The sequence below is a fragment of the Podarcis tiliguerta genome, assembly GCF_965153285.1.
Source record: "Podarcis tiliguerta genome assembly, chromosome: 2".
Lineage (NCBI taxonomy): Eukaryota > Metazoa > Chordata > Lepidosauria > Squamata > Lacertidae > Podarcis > Podarcis tiliguerta.
The window spans coordinates 85,401,861-85,418,229 of NC_139535.1; the positions used below are offsets into that span (position 1 = coordinate 85,401,861).

Sequence of the window (16,369 nt, forward strand, 5' to 3'; positions counted from 1 at the left end):
ATTGATTCCTAAGAAAGCACCATTTGCAAACTTTAGGCATGAACCAGCCAAAGTTGGTTGTTGTTGTTGTTGTTGTTGTTGTTGTTGTTGTTGTTGTTATTAAATATTTTCCTTTTTAAAAAGTTTACAAATGCACATCTTACTGTCTTGTACTTCCAATACAAATACATGTCAGACTTCCCTCCCTCCCTTTTGTGGTTTCTTATTTAAATTTTTAACACTGCATTTTTCACTTTACTCCATTTTTGAATTGTTCAACAATTAATCTTACTTATACTTTTAACTTCTTGATTTAAGTTAACCCTACCAATGCTTTTAGTTGCATACCATGATTTTTCAAATATTCCACAAATATTCCCCACTCCTTAATAATAATAAAAAATTCTCTTGGTTTCTTAGCACACCCGTTAATTTTGCCATTTCGGCATAATCCATCAGTATAGTCAGCCACTCTTCCTTAGTTGGATCAGCATCCTCTTTCCATATCTGGGCAAATACCATTCTTGAACCAGCCAAAGTTGATCTTTTTCAAGTCCTATGAGTCAAGTCCATGGGAGAGATTAAAGCATTAAAATAGTGAAATCTGAAAGCTTTTATAATTGAATTGCACTTCCGATTAAAAATAATAAACAGCCTTATTCAAAGGTTAGCAGCTTAGAAATAAGCAGAAAAATAAGTAAGCAGAAAAATAAGTTAGCACATTGTGGAGTTATCACTTAATTGGGTGCATATCCTCTGATAGAGGCAAGTTCTGCAGATAACTTTTTTTCCATTTTCATCTGATAAATTTGCCAGTTTCCTTGGAATCACAATGCTCAAGGCTGCAAGCTCAGTTAATGTGGGTGGAGTTTGGTGTATGAGTTGTGTGATTACTGCATAATATGTGTGCTGGGGGCGGTATTCAGTCTGAAAATCTGGGATGGGTAGAAATTAACTACCTTCAATGCTATCACAGCACTGCTTTAGAAAGAAAACTATTAGTTCAAGTGACCTTTTTTCATCAGTCTGTGCCTGGAAGGAATCCACAGCAGTCCCAAGACTATTGATTCAGCTGAATAACTGCCCTTCTCATGATCAAGTTGTTAAGAGATTAGACAGCAGACAAATTTTGCCTGCTTCATGGTTTCAATTGTTGCAGACATGTTGGAATATACACTGAGTCAGTGTTTGGCTGGTTATGTAGTACACATGCATCTAAGTCATGACTTGGGGTGAAAATGTCCTTCCCCTGATTACCTTTCTCGTTCCTGCAGTTGGTTCAGACAGAATAGGTCTGCTTTGCAGACAGTACTGATGTTGTTGTGTATGAGAGCCAAAACAGATGTGACCGGGAAATCCATGGTCAGATCTCCAGCTCTTTTCTCTCTGTTAAATTGGGATGTGCAGCATTTTGACTGGCACACCGTTGCTGAGGGGAAAGGCTATTTAACACCTTATTTTTTGAACACCCATTCCCCACCCCCACCCCGCCTGCACTTGCTAGTCCTGTTGGTGGAAATACAATACTGTTACAAGCATCTGTCTTTTTCTCTGAAGGGGGATAATAGCAGTTTCAAGGAGGAGATTTCAATCAGGAATACAGAACTTGGAGACAGGGCTAAAAATACTTTCTCCCCCGGTGCTGTTACTATTCCAATTGATGTCTGAAGTATAGTGCTCCTGGCATCCTGGAATCACCAGATGCTGCGGATAAGAAAATATTTTTAATTGTAATTGGGGTTTTTTTTATAAATTGTTCCATTATGGATGTATTTGCCAGCATGGACTCCTTCAGAAGGATGGGTGGGATTTAACTTGAATGAATGAATAAACAAATAAATAAAAATAGAGTGTGTCACCCACACTACGCAAACTGGAAATTTCCTATGCCATACACCTTGAAAAAATTATGGCCAAAATAGAGGTGTATCAATTATCAGCCATTAGTCCTTCCTCAACCAAATTTCCCTTGCCCTTTGTTTCAGCTCCAGGCAGAGGTGGAGAAACCCCTTCTCAACTTCCGAGAAAACTTCAAGAAAGACATGAAGAAGTATGACCATCACATTGCTGATCTGAGGAAGCAGCTGGTTAGCCGGTATGCATCCGTGGAAAAGGTAAGCCAAAGCAGTCAGATGAGTTCATTTGAGGGGGTCAGGGGGCTGCCTGAAGGTTAGGGATAACTTGGCAATGCCACCTTCAGAAACAGACGATGATAGCTTATGTTTCTTCCCCGGCCAAATCTATTTTGCTTTGAAGAAACAAGTGCATGTAGTTCATGCTTCAACTTTTTAGCGTGCCCTATATTAAGCCAAAGTAGCTGACTTCTCAGACGAACATAGTGTAGATATTAATATTATTAAATGTTGTTTGCTCCATCATTCCTAATAATTTAATAGTTGCCACATCTGAAGAACTACTCTGAAGAGCACCTTTAATCTTTTCTGTGGTGCTAAAACTATCATACAGAAGAGGAAGAATCTCTGTGTCTCATAGTTCATGTTCCAGGTTCACGGCCTCCAACAAGGGCATATGTTCCATATTGCAGTGATTAATTCTGAAAGGGGGGGAGGGATATGAAAAAGAGGAGGTAAATGGGTATTATTTTTCTGCTGAGGAGGATTTCACGGTCATTTCTTTTTGTTTCAAGGCCCGAAAAGCATTATCGGAGAGGCAAAAGGATTTGGAGATGAAAACACAGCAGTTGGAGATAAAACTCAGCAACAAGACAGAAGAGGAAATTAAGAAGGCTAGGCGGAAGTCCACCCAAGCTGGTGAGTGAGGATAACGTGTGTTAAGAAGGCAGGGAACAGTGGTGTAAAAAGAAAGTTAGGTGGAACAAAGTCCCTGCTGTTTTAGCTTAGGAGAAAACTTAAGTTTGGGAAGCACCATTTTGTGAGAGGATAAAGAGAGCACAAATGCTGACTGCCTCACTCCACTTCCCCAATGTGATGCCCTCCAGATGTTGTTGGACTACAACTTCCATCAGTCCTAGCCAGCATGGCTAATAGCCTAGGATGATAACAGTTGTGCTCCAACAGCATCTGATGGACACCAGGTTGAGGAAGGCTGACTAGCTCCCTGAATCTTAACATTTGGTGTTGATCAGGGCTGAATTCATAACAGTTCCTTCCTTCTGGTTAGACTGCAAATATTTACTACAGACATCCCAAGGTTTAGGTGCTATTGATAAGTTCCAGGATTTAGCTTCTTTCCCCCCACAGAGGACCACTGTTACTTACATCTGAAAGACAAGAGGAGGAAATGTATGTAGAGCAATTAAGGAAAAGTGACCAATTATGGAGGTCTTTGTAATGCTGGAAGAGTCAGACAAGAGTTTAGTATATCAAATTGTCAACACTCCTTGAAGCTGGTTAGTTCAGTGGTGTGACTTTCTGTGATTAAATTTGTCCGTTTCCTCTCTGTTTCCTTGTATTTATGTTAAATATGTGACTAGCAGAAAGTAGTGCTGGAGGTGCTCTCTACATTCAACACTTCGTGATTCCATGTAAATTGCATTTTATAAAATACATACTCTCTGATTTGTACACTAGATGGCAGGAGAGATATTCACTACTACTTGACTCAAAAACCTTGCTTAAAAAAATCATATGATTTAAAAACAGCGTTAGCCTGGGTCTGCTCCTGCATTTGTTCTGCTTGAAAACAATATTTGAGGTTTCAGGTAGTAGCAGCATTAGAATGATCCATGCTGAAACTGATAAGAGGAGCAGCTTTTCCTGCTGCTTACCAGCATGCTGCAACGTGAGGGAGGCAGTGAGGGTTAGGCTGGGGCACTTGATTGGCTCTACTCATATGACATCACTGCTGCCCTGCTGCACCTCTGCACCATTCTGGTACATGGAAGCAATTCTGCTGAGAGGAGATCAGGTATATGGTTCCTCTTGTCCCCCCCGGACAGCTACTCCTGGCCAGTAAAGAGAGTTTAACAAAGGGAAGCCATAAAACAAGCATGGATTGCCCATTTGACATAGCAAATAAATACCCAAGGCTTGGGGCAAGAACTCCATTTTGTTTCCTCACTGAACTGTAATTTTGTTTCTCAGTCCAATTGAAATTGAAATTTCAAAAAGTGGGAAACAATATTTTTCCCTTTGTTCCACGACACAGTTTCTGAATATTTTCATGACTCTTGGCCTCTGTGGCCAGGGAGACTTGGGGAGATTTCCTTGAAGGGAGAGGAGGACATACCTGGGAGGTAGGAAATCATTGGACTGGTTTCTTTCTCAGTGTTTGTCTTACAAAAATGCTCCATTGTGAGGCATGCTGTCCAGCTGGATGAGCCCGTGGTTTGTGTTTGGCAACTATGTTTCACTCCTATTAATAAGGATGGAGAGATCACCACTCACTTCTCTCCTAATGAGTTTGATTTAGCTACACTACATTCTCTTTGGTCTTAACACCTTGCATGTAGAAACTTGTAGATAACTACACTTTCACTTCTAAGTAACCTTTAGGGCGAGTGAGTGGGCTTGCAAAAAAAAAAAGTTACTCACTGTTCTTTGCTTTGCTTTGTGTGTTGCAGGAGATGACCTCATGCGCTGTGTGGATCTGTATAATCAAGCCCAGTCAAAGTGGTTTGAAGAAATGGTGACCACCTCTCTGGTATGTCATGTAGGGTCTCTCCATGTTATGCTTCAGTGATAAGTGCCCATCTGGTAAACGTTATCAAAAGTTCAGCCCATGCCTGATCTTGCCACAACATTCTCAGGTCCAACTCTGGGCGGCTTCCAGCATATATAAAAGCATAGCAAAACATTAAACCTTAAAAAGCAATCTTGGCAAATTCAGCATACATTGTGTATGCAACAGTTTTTCTGGTCTGTGCACTGTTACAGTGGCCCCTGCATTCTGAGAGGGCTCATTACAGAGACTATCGATTGGGTATTCATAGTAGGAGCTGTGGTAGCAGGTAAAGCCCTCATCTGCTTCAGCTCTTGTTTGATCCATGCTCTTGTTTTGGATGGATTCTTTAGAGAACAAAAGTGAAGTTCTTAGTCACTAAGAAATTCTAGGTGGTTCACATAAAGCAATCTCACCTTTCATTTGATGTTCAAGTATACTGCCTTATCCCCCATCTTTTAATGAAAATCTTTTATTGTTTCCTTTCAGGAGCTTGAAAGGCTAGAGGTGGAGAGAGTGGAGATGATTCGGCAGCACCTTTGTCAATATACGCAGTTGCGGCACGAGACAGATATGTTCAACCAAAGCGTGAGTCTGCTTGGCCTTTTCTCCTTTCTGAAGCAGTATTTCAGCAGGCCCTTGTAAACCCAAGGCCTTAGAGTTGCACTGCGCCCGCCAAACTCTTGCCCTCCAGTGTAGACAATGGCATAAGTACCACAGCTGACTTGAAAAAACAAACGATCTATTAAAACGCATTGGCCTCCTTGATGTAATATCTGTGGTCTGGTCTTCTTTCAAAATGGTACCCTTGGAATAGCTCAAGGCCTAGTGAGGAAACAAATCTGAAGAACTGGGAGAAGGAGGTGGGGAAGTGGTTCAGTTTTGCTAGGGGGTCTCATGAAGCATTCCCTTATGCTCTTATGGTAACACTGTTGTTGTTTCTGTGTCTTTTAGACAGTAGAACCCGTGGATCAGTTGCTTCAGAAAGTGGATCCAGCCAAAGACAGGGAACTGTGGGTAAAAGAACACAAAACCGGTAATATCAGACCCGTGGATATGGAGATATAGACTGCTGTTACTGGCTGTAAGTGGTGGGCTCCTTGTCCCAGCCATGTTCGAGAGAGTTCTGTAAAGCCTCAGGAGTAGGGGAAAGAGAGACGTTCTGCTGTCAGCTTCCTTATATATTTATTATTGCCTGTAGGGACTATTTCTGTCATGTTTGATCATTATTTCATTTCCTGTTGTGCTTTGCCTTAAACATCGAACATTCCAGGTTTGAGAAGCCACGCTTTATACTTCCTTTCAAAAATGGGCTGTCAGCAGCCAAGCAGTTGCCGCACTCGTGATAAGCTGCAGGGGTTGTTTTCTGGTACAAAGAGAGTTTTGCTATTCAATTGTGATTGACTATCTCATGCTACTCCCCTTGCATGATGCTCTGTTTGTACAGCAATGCTAAGACACAATATGCCTCTGCCAAACAAACGAGACTGGTGAATTTGAACACGACTCTGGAAGGAGTGAGATCTTCCTGAATATTGCCACTTAATTGTATGGAAAGGGGGGGGGGGTTGAGGAAAACGCTCCTGTCCTCCCTTTACAATTTATGAAATGGCATTCATAAAGCTAACCTACCTCACAGGGGTGTTGTGAGGATAACAGTAAAGCCTGTACAATATGTATTTTTTAACAAATCCTGACTCCCATGCCTGCAGACTGCTGTTGTGAGGCCATCTGTAAAATTGTGTCTTTTTCAGTACAAAAGAAAATGAGGTAATAGGTCTGGTGACCTTATGAAAAGGTTGGTCCTTCTTTATATACCCTCTCAGGTACTCACTGACTGTAGTCCTCAAGCCACTTACTCTGAATAGGTGGGATTCCTATCATTGGAAGCCCTGCAGGAGGGCTTCTGTTTTACAGCAGGGCTTCCCCCCCTTCTCTTCCTCCTGTACCCCCCAAAATTTGGTTCTTGAGAGGCAGGAGGGCCCCCCAAAACAACACGGTGGGAGGGGGGATTGTTCCATCTGGCAAGCTGATATGCTTGTGTAGGCAGAATATTTGTAACAGCGTGACAATGAATCCCACCCATGGTCTCCTTGACTTTGCCAGGGACAATTCTTGAGGAAATGTTCTGAGAATTGCACACATTTATCAGCACTCTCCAGAAGAAAAGAATGTCCTCCATAGAATAGATAATAAGGCTGCAGTGATTAGGACCCTGATGCTGTAGTCTTCAAAGAACTTTTTGAATGCTTCCCTTGAAAGATTGTAGCCAAATCGAATTAATTAAGGCATTGCTTGAGCTTTACTTTCCACCAAATAACTTACGAGTTTACAGACTATATAGATGGCAGAACTTCCTAGCTAATGTGTCTTACCTCAAACATGAGTTACCCAAAAGGTGGATTTATCCAATTGCCACAGCAACATTCAAGTGGGACCTGCTCTTTGGGGAGGATTTAACAGGCCTTTGGCTCCTGAACTCCTCCATCATGGCAGCCATTTTAAAACAAGGAATTCAGTCTGTGTTAAATCTTTTCAGAAGACAGTTCCATGTAGCTCCCAACATGCTGTGATAGCCAAAAATCAACACAAGTAAATTAGAAACGATTGTATAAATCCTGCCAAACATGCATTCTGAAGCTAATATTCTGAAGTGCAGCTCTTTTCGTGAATGACGATGGACCCAATTGATCCTGAGGTCCCAAATGTTGAGAACTGTTGGAGAAGAACCACGGTGTTCTTTGTCCCTCTTTTTTCTTCATTTGTCTTGCCTTGTCTTGCCTTGGTATTTATACAGAACAAATATTTCCCCTCTGAATTTATCAGATCTCTCTTCATTCCTCATACTGCCAAGTGTTTTGTTTGATCAGCTGTCATAAGCAAATGTGAGGAGCAGATAGCCCTTTATGTCCTTCCTGAGTATTCCAATATTCTTTTTACTGGAATGCCTAAGTCTGTACTATGACTAGATTTCTCATAATCGCTGAATAAATGTTTTTATTTTTTGAATGATGATAGGTGTTGCAGATAAGTGGAGTTCCATGAGCTCACTTTGGCCTGAGTGGGTTGAGGTGTAGGTGGGAGAGGAGACATTTGTTTTGTTTGGTGCTGTCAAGCAAATTATCCCAATAAGTTATAACACAACTTCAGCTAATTTGATCATTCTTGCGTACTCTTCCCTTGCTTTACTTCCAGTGAAATATCATTTCCCCCCCTCTTTCTGTGTAACATCAGGTTTCTAATAGGAAACACATTTCATCTTTCCCCCCCAAGAAACTGACCATCAAGGTTGCAAAAAGAACGATTTATCCTGTTGGTATGTGTGGGGAAATTGAGACTTGGACACATCCCAGCATTAAAAAGATTTCCAAGGCATCCGTTCAATTCTTCTTCCTGTTTTGAAAACCAGAGTCATATTTCCATATTCTGTGCATCCTTCAACCAGCTTGCCATTGTCTGGAGCATCCCTCACTTACCTTTTCCTGGCCTTCTCACTTGTCACTCCCTGCATGATATAGACCTTGTCCTCTCATTTTCCTTCACGTGCGTTCTCAGGTATCAGCCAACATAAGTGAAACTGCCCACACAAATTGTGAAAAATAACAGACCATCTCTCAAAATATATTTTAAGCCATTGCTCCATAAATACTCAACAGCACCTGACAGATTTTGTTCTCGTGTGTCTGCTGCTTTGCACCAAATAAGAATTGTCTCATTTTTCTATGTTCTGTAGTGACCTACCCATTTATCCTCCCTCTCCATGTTTCTGGTGTCTTTCTCCTTTTTTCTTCAGAGTCTGGAGGTATCACACTGCACTCTGCTCTACCAATTTTACTTTGAGGAGCCGCCTCATTTAAAGCAAGCTCTCCCAGACATTGCTAAAGATTATATACTGATTTAGAAGTCTCTTTTTATAATGTGGCAGATCTATAAGGTAATTGGTAATGTGCTTGTGCTAGGTTTGTTTGTTTGTTTTGCTATTTTTATATACCAGATACCTTTTTCTTCAGGGCTGATACAGCCTGTTCGCACTTTAAAATTTCTGTCTTGCACCAAGTGGCACCCATTGAGTTCTAAGATTTGAGTGGCCGGTTCCATTAGGTTCAAGCCATTAGTACTACCCTCTAACATCCTCATTTCTCCTTCCTTGTTCTCCTTAAAGCTCTCTTTTGCCATGTATCTATTCAGGATTTGCCTCATTTCTCCTTCCTTGTTCTCTTTTGCCATGTATCTATTCAGGATTTGCCTCATTTCTCCTTCCTTGTTCTCCTTAAAGCTCTCTTTTGCCATGTAAAGTAGATATAGGTGGCTTCAAACAGAGGAAGGGGCAAGCAGAGTGGGATTTGCCCCTGATTTGCAAATCCTGAATAGACAATTAGTTGGCAAGGAACAGATTAAACGGCCTCTTTCTTTGTTCTTCTGGTTCTCTGCATAACCTGATGCAATGGATGGTTGCTTTTCATGACTTAAGAAAGCCTTTCGGGGGAAACAATCACAGCATTACGCCCAACCATTTCACCATAACCAGACAGCCATTTTATGTGTAACATGTTTCTACTCAGGCTTGTCGTCAGAAACTTTCTTTGCTGTACTGCTTTATGATTTGTGCTTCGTTCTCATCTAAACTTCTGGGCTCAAAACTTAAAAGGAGAGACCTGTTCAAATGATAATGCTCTTTTAAAAGGAGACCAACAAAAAAAGTTCAGCATACCAATTTTGTGATGTTCTTTCTCTTTAATTGAAGTTCAAAACCTCATTGCCTCTGTGCCATCTCAGTGTTCTCACTGGATGTCCTTGCTTTCTGGGTGCTATTGATCACATTCCTACTATTTTTATATTTTAAAAAATGACATTTGTTATATGACTTGCAGTCATGAGATGGTTCGCAAGTGCCATTCATGCTTCAGGTTCTTCTTTTATATCAGTTCATATTTAACTTGAATTTTCATTAGATTGCCATTCATGAACAGCCTATTTTTGTTGCATCTGTTTTCTAGCTGCTTAATCTCAATGTCATTTTAACACACAGTGCTCATGGCTTATACACTTGCCAACACTCAACAATATGAAATAAGTCCTAACTGATTTGTTCAGTTTTCCGGTTTCACATAGGAGAGTTTTATTGCTCTATCGGGATGTCTTTCTAACATCTCCAGTTTCTTTTCTGGAAAAGGTGTGTTCTAAGAGATAATCAGCTTAAAATAAAATAAACACTCCTAAGCACAGCCATCGGGCAGTTACTATAACAGGAACTCTGAGCATATCCAGATGCAAATCTGTGTTTTTCAGTACAAAAGAAAATGAGGTAATAGGTCTGGTGACCTTACGAAAGGCTTGGTCCTTCTTTATATACCCTCTCAGGTACTCACTGGCTGTAGTCCACAAGCCACTTACTCTAAATGGGTGGGATTCATTTAATAAACCCTATCAGTGGAAGCCCTGCCTTTACAGCAGGGCTTCCCCCCCATCTCCTCCTCCTGCACCCCCCAAAATTTGGTTCTTGGGAGGCAGGAGGGCCCCCCAGAACAACATGGTGGGAGGGGGGGATTGTTCCAACTGGCAAGCCGATCTGGAAATCCTTGATCTGATGGGATGCTGTAATTGAATACAGCCCAGTAAGTTAAAAGATGATCCATAGTTTATGAATAAAACCTAAGCACAGTGCTTGTCTTCCATGCCAGACATCCTTGTGTAGCCATCTGCTGCTGCTATATTTCACACACACACACCCTTTGTTCTGCTGGGGCACCTGTCTCTTCATAATTGTTGTAGAATCTCATTGACTTTATTCAGGGACATACCAGTTTTGTATGCCACCTGTTCCTAAGACATAGCTTTACTCTCGCTGCTAGATGTAATCTTTTACAGAACAAATCTATGCATTTACTCAGAAGTAAGCCCTTTGTAAAGTAGGGCTTACTCTATAGTATTATTGTTTTATTAGGGTTGCAATGTTTTCATAAACACAAGGCCTCCTAAGCAAGATCTGCTAAATCCCTGCTTCAATGCCTGCCCTGGTGTTTTTAGGCATTCAGGACTATTCCGTATGCTTTCAGAGTATATCGTCCATAAGCTCAATTTTGTGAACTGTGGAGGAGCTCAAGTTCTCTACAGTCATCCTTCTATTCTTGATTTCCCCACCCCCTTCCCTCCCCTACAGCAAGGATGAAGTCACTATTAAAATTCTGAATTCCTTCTCATACATCTGTTGTTCTGTTGTGTACTTTTTCCTACATCCAGTTCAGAATTTTGCCAGCTGCCCTGCCTCTGTATAGTGTGAAATGGGAAGGGAAAGCAAATTTTTCTGCTATTTTCTGTCACAGACAATGCAGGCTTGTTCTAGGCTTTGCTTAGCAATGCTACTTGGGCTGCCTTCACAGCTGCATTCTGATCCAGTGTTCCATTATTAGCCAGGCTCTGATGTGAAAACAGCACAGAAGTGCCATCGTAAGGATGGCTGTGAGCACAAAAGGGCTTACATTTCCATCTTTAAAAGGTGGGAGTAGGGGGAAATGTGACAGGTGAGCATAAGGGCACGAGCCTGAGAATACAAGGACGAAAGAACATCTGATGAAATGAGCAGGCAACCATTTTGAAAGGAGCGGGGGGGGGGCAAAACGATTCTTAAAACTTCGTGTAGATTTAGCTTGCACAGCTACATGGCATGAGACACTCGGGATACTGATAACTGATCTAAGTTTGTTTGGCAGTTGCCGATCATCAGCTCCCTTTTGATTCCCTCCCCCCCCTTTTTTTTTTTTGCTTACAAATTAATTCAGCAGACCTATAGAATTTAGAGGCTGACTAGGCTATTACTATACGATACAGTGGGGCATAGGGAAGTGTAGCACAGATGTATCCATGATGTCCCAGATTTGTTATCAAGCAGGGAAATAACAAAATACGCATCTTGCAAGGATTTTCGCCCCCATAGCTGCAACAACAGTTGTGGAGGTGGGATCAAGCATCTAAAATAATCCCTCATTGGGAAGTGTTGAGTGGGAAGCTTCTACACATGGTACATATTTCCATTAGAAACTAATAGTGATGTTGTCGCGCTAGTTTAAAAGTGATATCTTCTTCCAAAGAGCCCTGGAAAATATAGTTGGGTGAAATTATGGCGAATTCTCTAGTCGTCACCTCAGAAGTACAGTTCCCAGGCTTACCTAGGAAGAGCAAATGACGACTGTCAGAGAGGGTGAAATCTGTAGTGCAGATATGGCCTTGATTTAGGAGTGTCAGTACTTGTGTATATAATGTGGATAAAGATATGTGAATAGTGTAAATAAGTAGACTTTGTCCAGTCCAATACCTTGAGCTCAGTATGTCTCCAACAGTGAACATTCGTTGGTTGCATGAACTCGGAACTGATTGTGCTCTATCAGTACTTGCACCAAAGGTGTTGTCTCTCAGATCCTGTCCGTAAATCACAATACCTAGTAACTAAGATGTGTTACAGTGGATTTTTTTTAACCTCAAAGGCATAGCATGCAGTTGCATTTGGCAGGCAAAAACTTAAAAGGTTCCCAGCAATTTGACTAGTGTACACGCTCACATTTAGCATTATGTAACCATACACTGTGCCTGGAGGTGGCACTGCATGTATTTTACATTTTGCTGATCTTGCATGGGGTTCTCCTGCTTGACTTTTGTGTGACTCTTGTTTCCTTCACTTTTCGTATAAGCAAGTCAACCAATGTGTTTGTAGAACTAATGGTTGTGTACGTCTGTTAAGGTGATGTTTTGAGAATCTTGCGGCCTTTGTTCATTGCGGAGCAAGACAACAGTTCTTTTATCCCATAATTGGTATGAAACAAAGAACACTGCACCCCAAAACTTGACATTCCCATATGACTGGGACTTCAACTTACATGGCAGTGAGTCTTCCTGATGTTTAGTTTGATGTCCATTCATTCTGTGCCCACTCATACATGCTTCAGAATACTCCGCTGTGGTCTAATTTCAGACAACAATTTGTGTCAGATTTCCAAGTTGGGGTTTTGTCCCTACGCCTCCTGAAAACCCTCCATCTGCTATCAGGATTGGTACAGATACTTTGTGAAAAATTCGATTTAGGTAACTACAATTATTTTTTTTAAGTGCTTGGAAATTTACTTTACAGCAAGCCTGTCTTGAGCCTCTGCTGTGTATTCTACATAATTCATTGTGATATGGTGGCTCCTTTCTATGATATGTTCTCTGCTCAGCTGTCTTGGTTTGTTTATGGTGTGATCCAGAAAACCAGTGGTATGCCATTGATTTCAGCAAGATACGGATCTTGCTGATACTTTCTTAGTCCTTATGCACTCCACGGTGCCAAATACTGTTGAAATCTAGCTAAATGCTCTTATTCTAATGTTTGGACCATGTAAAAATAAAAAAATAAAAAGAACCTTATTTGGAGGGGCCGGCGGCAGGAAGGCCAATGTTTTGGAAGCATAGAGAATTGGAAATGAAGAGAAATAGAACCCCCCCCCAACTTATATTAAGTTGAAATGTCTTGGATAAGATTGGTTTTAATCTAGAAGGGATGTAAAGAACAGACATAAATACTCAATCTGGGATATTTTTGGGTGTGTGTGTGTGTTATTTTCCTTTGCTGCTCTTATCACAAGCAAACTCCAGCAAGATCTTGCTGTAAATCTAAAGCACAACCAGTTTGGGCATTTTGAATAAACAACAGCAAAATAATATTTTAGAGATTACAAATCCACCTCAGATTATTAGATTTTACAGTTCTGAGCTCATAGTCCACTCTTAATATAGTCCGCTTTTAATATAGAATTTTTTACAGTATTAATGCTAGTGGAAAATCACATAACACTCTTTGAAAAAGTGGTGCAGGGCCTTTTTTGCCCTAGGTTGTGCCAAGTTTTGAGTGAGTGCCCAGTAGCATTTAAGCAGACCGATTCCAAGTTTGGCAGCATTCGTTTCAAACCGATGTTCTTGTTACATAAGCATTGCAAGTGAAGAGGATGCTTTTAATGGAAATTGTAATGAACCTTTTGGATGTTTGGGGTTTGTAGACAGTAGTAATTTCACTCTGTCAATATTTTTAAATCGGTTGACCCTAATGTGCATTGAATACGGTTAGCAGAAAAACTCAAGACTAACTTCAAGTGTTTGAGTACCCAATTCATCATGTCTATGTAGTAGCAATAATGTTTATTGCAGAGCAAGGAAGTGAAGGTGGCTACAATCTAATGAATAGCAAAGTGAATTGGTTGCAATCAATGGAGCTTGCAGTTTATGCATGTTTACTCAGAAGGAAGTTTTCCCAAGATATGTGCATAGGATTGCAGCCTTAAACATCCTTAACTGTGATTGTTGACTTTGATTTCTGGCAAATATATCCTTGTGTTCCTTTCCAAAATTGGTGTACACTGAAATTTCTGTTACCTGTATTTGGTTGTCTATTTTCCCAGTGAATCTGAATTCACTGTGTGTCTCCCATGTCAGAGTAGCCTTATGAAAGCAACACTCCCTGTTATCAAAACTTGCGTTTCCAAACACTGTAGGCTTATCACAGGCTATACGGATAAGCAAATTCACAATGTATTTCTTTTCACCATCCATGAGTAAATTGAAAGTGCACAATTCAGTTTTGCAGATATAATAGATTTGGAGGGCAGATCTGGCCAGCAACTAGCTCTCCCCAAAACAGTTTTTTTTTTTAAAAAAAGAGATTTTTAAAAATGGCATTGCTTATCTCGTCTTTTTATCCTGTACCTTTTACTAAACACTTTCTAAATTTTTACAGTCAAATGTGTCCTCTACCAGCAGTAATGGCTTTGAACTTTGTAATAATACTTAGCTGCAGATTTTTGGGCTGACTAGACATTTAAAAACTTAATTCTACTGTAAGCTCTGTGTATCAATAACAGCAGTGAGCCTTTAATCATTGTGAAAACTGTTAATGTGGCTTTTTTGTCCCATGCAATTGTATGACTAAAACACTGCAGCTGAAGAGGTAAATAAATACTCGTTAAAATTTAAGGGCCTTGTTGTCAGTTCAGGTATGTCTCCTAAATGTTAATATCACTGGAGTTGCACTGATTTACCCCATTTACAGATCTAGCCCTTAAATGTTGAAGGTATTTGCTATACATTTTCCCCCGTCTTATGTACAAACATTTCCATAAACTTTGTACTTTCCTCTATTTTAGCAAGTTTGTATTATGCACTTGAAAAGCTTTGTCTCATCTCATGTAAAATAAACTGTACAGTCCATTAAATGCTGTGTTACAGAACTGTTATTTTCACATAAAAAGCAGCAAGATTTCTGTGACCACTTCACACTCGAATTAATCCACATGATTATGTACATCAGTACATAGAAAAGGATTAACATGCATCGGGATGCAAGAAGGCAGTATTTCAATGAATAGGAACAGGCACACCCTCTTGGACCCTATTGAGTCAATTGCTGTAACGATACCCTTTAACCATCTTCTGTGGTGACACTGCAACACAGCACAAAGCATGCTATCAGCTCCTTTTTTCTGTTACATTGACCCAGTGGTGTCACAAAATAAGTCATAGAATCATAGAGTTGCAGAATTGGAAGGGACCTAAAGGCAGGGGTGAAGCTAGGCTTTATTTCACTCAGGTCCCCAATATGTCAGTGCAGGAATCACAGCTAAAGAATCCCTGACAAATGGCCATCCAACTTCGGTTAAAAAAGACCTCCAAGGAAAGACAGCCTTTGGTCTGAAATCTCTGGCACCTTAAAAAGTGACTGCTGTTTCCTTGCGAAGGCATCTTTGTTCATCAAAACTTGACCCTGCCTACAATGCTCCAAGGGGAGGCGCCACCTCAGCGTTGAGAACTATTGTACAGAAAACTCAGAAAACAGAAATCCACTGTAAAGAAAACTTCCTTTTCCTCTCATATAGAAACATGTTTCAGTGTCATTTCGCATTACAGTGTCATCTGCAAAACCCACCTATACTTGATGTACACATTGTCTAGTAGTTCACCTATATTTTGGATATTTTAATAGGCATTCCATAGACCCACCTGCTTAACAATGTGTTGGGGTTTCTTCAGGTGGTGGTGGTGGGGTGAATAAAAACTGCAACCAGCCCTGTGGGTAGGTTTTAACTAGCAGCAGTTTCTAGAGCAGCCTGGAAGGCAAGGGCTGGCTGAGCAGAGGGTATTCTTGTTCTGCTTTACCTCAGAAGTTCTTAAGGGTAGATTGTTGCCTCAGACATGAGTTGTTACTCATAGAAACAGTGGTATTCACTGGTCTGGTGGAAAGCATGGAGACCGACAGTACGTGGAACCAGAGCCAATGACCAGCAGAGTCATCATATTCTAGTTTTGCCACCGTCTGCCCCCCTGCTGAGTTTTACAGGGAATGACATTTCTCGGACTGGGTTGTTTTTGTTTTTATTATGTATTTTATGTTTTCATATCCTGTTTTTATGTTGCAACCACTATGAGACCTGCAGGTATAGGACAGTATACAAATTTTAATAATAATAACAATAATAATAACAACAAGGCATCAAATCAGTAAAGAACACAGCAGCTGTGCTTCTGTAGAGTATTATCTTGAAATTAAATGGATTATGAAGTTGCAGTAAGAAAAGGATGTAAGGTAAGCTGAAGTCTCTCTCTCTCTCTGTGTGTGTGTGTGTGTGTGTCTGTCTGTCTGTCTGTGTCTATGCGTGCACACGAGACTTCCTCCAGCTTACAGCCAATTATTCCAAACTGGCAATTCTGAAGTAAATTCCTTAGAGGCCTC

At 40.7% G+C, this 16,369-nt stretch overlaps 1 protein-coding gene across 4 annotated transcripts in view; it reads left to right on the top strand.

Annotated features, from left to right (window-relative positions):
* Positions 1 to 14,855, top strand: part of GAS7 (growth arrest specific 7) — a 129,270-nt gene extending 114,415 nt beyond the window's left edge. For 3 of the 4 annotated variants that reach the window (XM_083428488.1, XM_083428490.1, XM_083428489.1), the window contains exons 10-14: positions 1,965 to 2,093; positions 2,627 to 2,750; positions 4,523 to 4,602; positions 5,110 to 5,208; positions 5,575 to 6,311. In XM_083428488.1, the coding sequence (XP_083284614.1) occupies positions 1,965 to 2,093; positions 2,627 to 2,750; positions 4,523 to 4,602; positions 5,110 to 5,208; positions 5,575 to 5,688 (546 nt within the window). In that variant the 3' untranslated portion in view covers positions 5,689 to 6,311. Of the gene's footprint in view, positions 1 to 1,964; positions 2,094 to 2,626; positions 2,751 to 4,522; positions 4,603 to 5,109; positions 5,209 to 5,574; positions 8,782 to 8,896 lie in introns of those variants that run through there. The other variant, XM_083428487.1, reaches the window with a different exon arrangement.
* Positions 14,856 to 16,369: the final 1,514 nt, after the last annotated feature.